Source organism: Pristiophorus japonicus, chromosome 3 (genome assembly GCF_044704955.1).
Source record: "Pristiophorus japonicus isolate sPriJap1 chromosome 3, sPriJap1.hap1, whole genome shotgun sequence".
Lineage (NCBI taxonomy): Eukaryota > Metazoa > Chordata > Chondrichthyes > Pristiophoridae > Pristiophorus > Pristiophorus japonicus.
Window position 1 is genome coordinate 307,565,321 of NC_091979.1, and position 1,852 is coordinate 307,567,172.

Below are 1,852 nucleotides of genomic sequence, written 5' to 3' on the forward strand. Positions count from 1 at the left end.
GGGGGGGGGGATATGTTTGGGGGGGGGGGATATGTTTGGGGGGGGGGGATATGTTTGGGGGGGGGGGGATATGTTTGGGGGGGGGGGATATGTTTGGGGGGGGGGGGATATGTTTGGGGGGGGGGGGATATGTTTGGGGGGGGGGATATGTTTGGGTGGGGGGATATGTTTGGGTGGGGGGATATGTTTGGGTGGGGGGGGAATAATGTTTGGGTGGGGGGGGAATAATGTTTGGGTGGGGGGGGAATAATGTTTGGGTGGGGGGGGAATAATGTTTGGGTGGGGGGGGAATAATGTTTGGGTGGGGGGGGAATAATGTTTGGGTGGGGGGGGAATAATGTTTGGGTGGGGGGGAATAATGTTTGGGTGGGGGGGGAATAATGTTTGGGTGGGGGGGAATAATGTTTGGGTGGGGGGGGAATAATGTTTGGGTGGGGGGGAATAATGTTTGGGTGGGGGGGGAATAATGTTTGGGTGGGGGGGGAATAATGTTTGGGTGGGGGGGGATTAATGTTTGGGAGGGGGAGGGGGATATGTTTGGGGGGGGAGGGGGATATGTTTGGGGGGGGAGGGGGATATGTTTGGGGGGGGAGGGGGATATGTTTGGGGGGGGAGGGGGATATGTTTGGGGGGGGAGGGGGATATGTTTGGGGGGGGAGGGGGATATGTTTGGGGGGGGAGGGGGATATGTTTGGGGGGGGAGGGGGATATGTTTGGGAGGGGGAGGGGGATATGTTTGGGAGGGGGAGGGGGATATGTTTGGGAGGGGGAGGGGGATATGTTTGGGAGGGGGAGGGGGATATGTTTGGGGGGGAGGGGGATATGTTTGGGGGGGAGGGGGATATGTTTGGGGGGGGGATATGTTTGGGTATGTTTGGGGGGGGGATATGTTTGGGGGGGGGGATATGTTTGGGTGGGGGGGGATTAATGTTTGGGTGGGGGGGGGATATGTTTTTTTTGGAGGGAAAGACGATTAAAGAAGAAATGCTGGAATTTCAGAGCGGGCTAGTCAACATTGACGGGGAGGGAGAGGGAGGCCGGGTTGAGGCTGCGAGCGCCAGGCCCTCAGACGCCACCGTCACTTGCTCTAAAGGCGGGATACAATGTGACCACAAGTGTAGCGCTTGCTGCCGCTCGCTACAATGTGGCGCTGAATTGAAACCGGGGCCCAGGCGGCGCGCTCATCTCTCCAGGGTCCAGCCTGCAAACAACTGATGCCCTTGCCCTTGCCCTTGCCCTGATTTACCGCACTCACCTCGCAACCCACGGGCCGCTCAGCAGCCCGCCGACTCTCCTGCCCAACAAGCCAGCACCCAGCGCCGCCACCACGCTCGCCATTCCGCCACTGTCCCGCTGCTCGGCGTCGCCTCCGCCAGCTCCCGCAGCCCCAGCGTCTTGTGTTGGACGTACCGAAGGATTATGGGACGAGTTTGCAGCAGCGTGTTGACTCGGGTGCAGGGCAGCTAGGCGGAGTCACCGCTCATATTCAGGCTAACAGGCAAAATTTTAAAAAAATACATGTATAACTCTTCTCTCCATCGGCTCTGGCGAATTTGAGAGCTTTGTTCCACAACAGCCGGATCTGTCTGCCACTTCCTGTTCATGATGCGTCCTTCAAGCATAATTTAACATCGTGATTTCTTTGAAAATTGCAGCAACAGTTTCTGCAGCAAAAATTGTAATAATTTAGACTGCCCCAAAGTTTTATGAATTGTTCTCTTTGGCTCTGTATCTAATTTTATTTCATTACCTTTAAAGCATTCGTAAAGTAGGAAAAATGTAAGAGATGTGTTTTGAGTTTACAAGAAAGAACAGGTGTGGAATTTAAATACTGAAAGTCAAAATTCAAAAA

The 1,852-nt window shown here is 54.9% G+C and overlaps 1 protein-coding gene across 1 annotated transcript in view; it reads right to left on the reverse strand.

Annotated features, from left to right (window-relative positions):
* tfam (transcription factor A, mitochondrial) overlaps positions 1-1,577 on the reverse strand; it is a 51,744-nt gene extending 50,167 nt beyond the window's left edge. Inside the window, exon 1 of the mRNA XM_070875054.1 lies at positions 1,256-1,577. Within this exon, the coding sequence (XP_070731155.1) occupies positions 1,256-1,338 (83 nt within the window). The 5' untranslated portion in view covers positions 1,339-1,577. The remainder of the gene's footprint in view (positions 1-1,255) is intronic.
* Between the last annotated feature and the right edge of the window lie 275 nt (positions 1,578-1,852).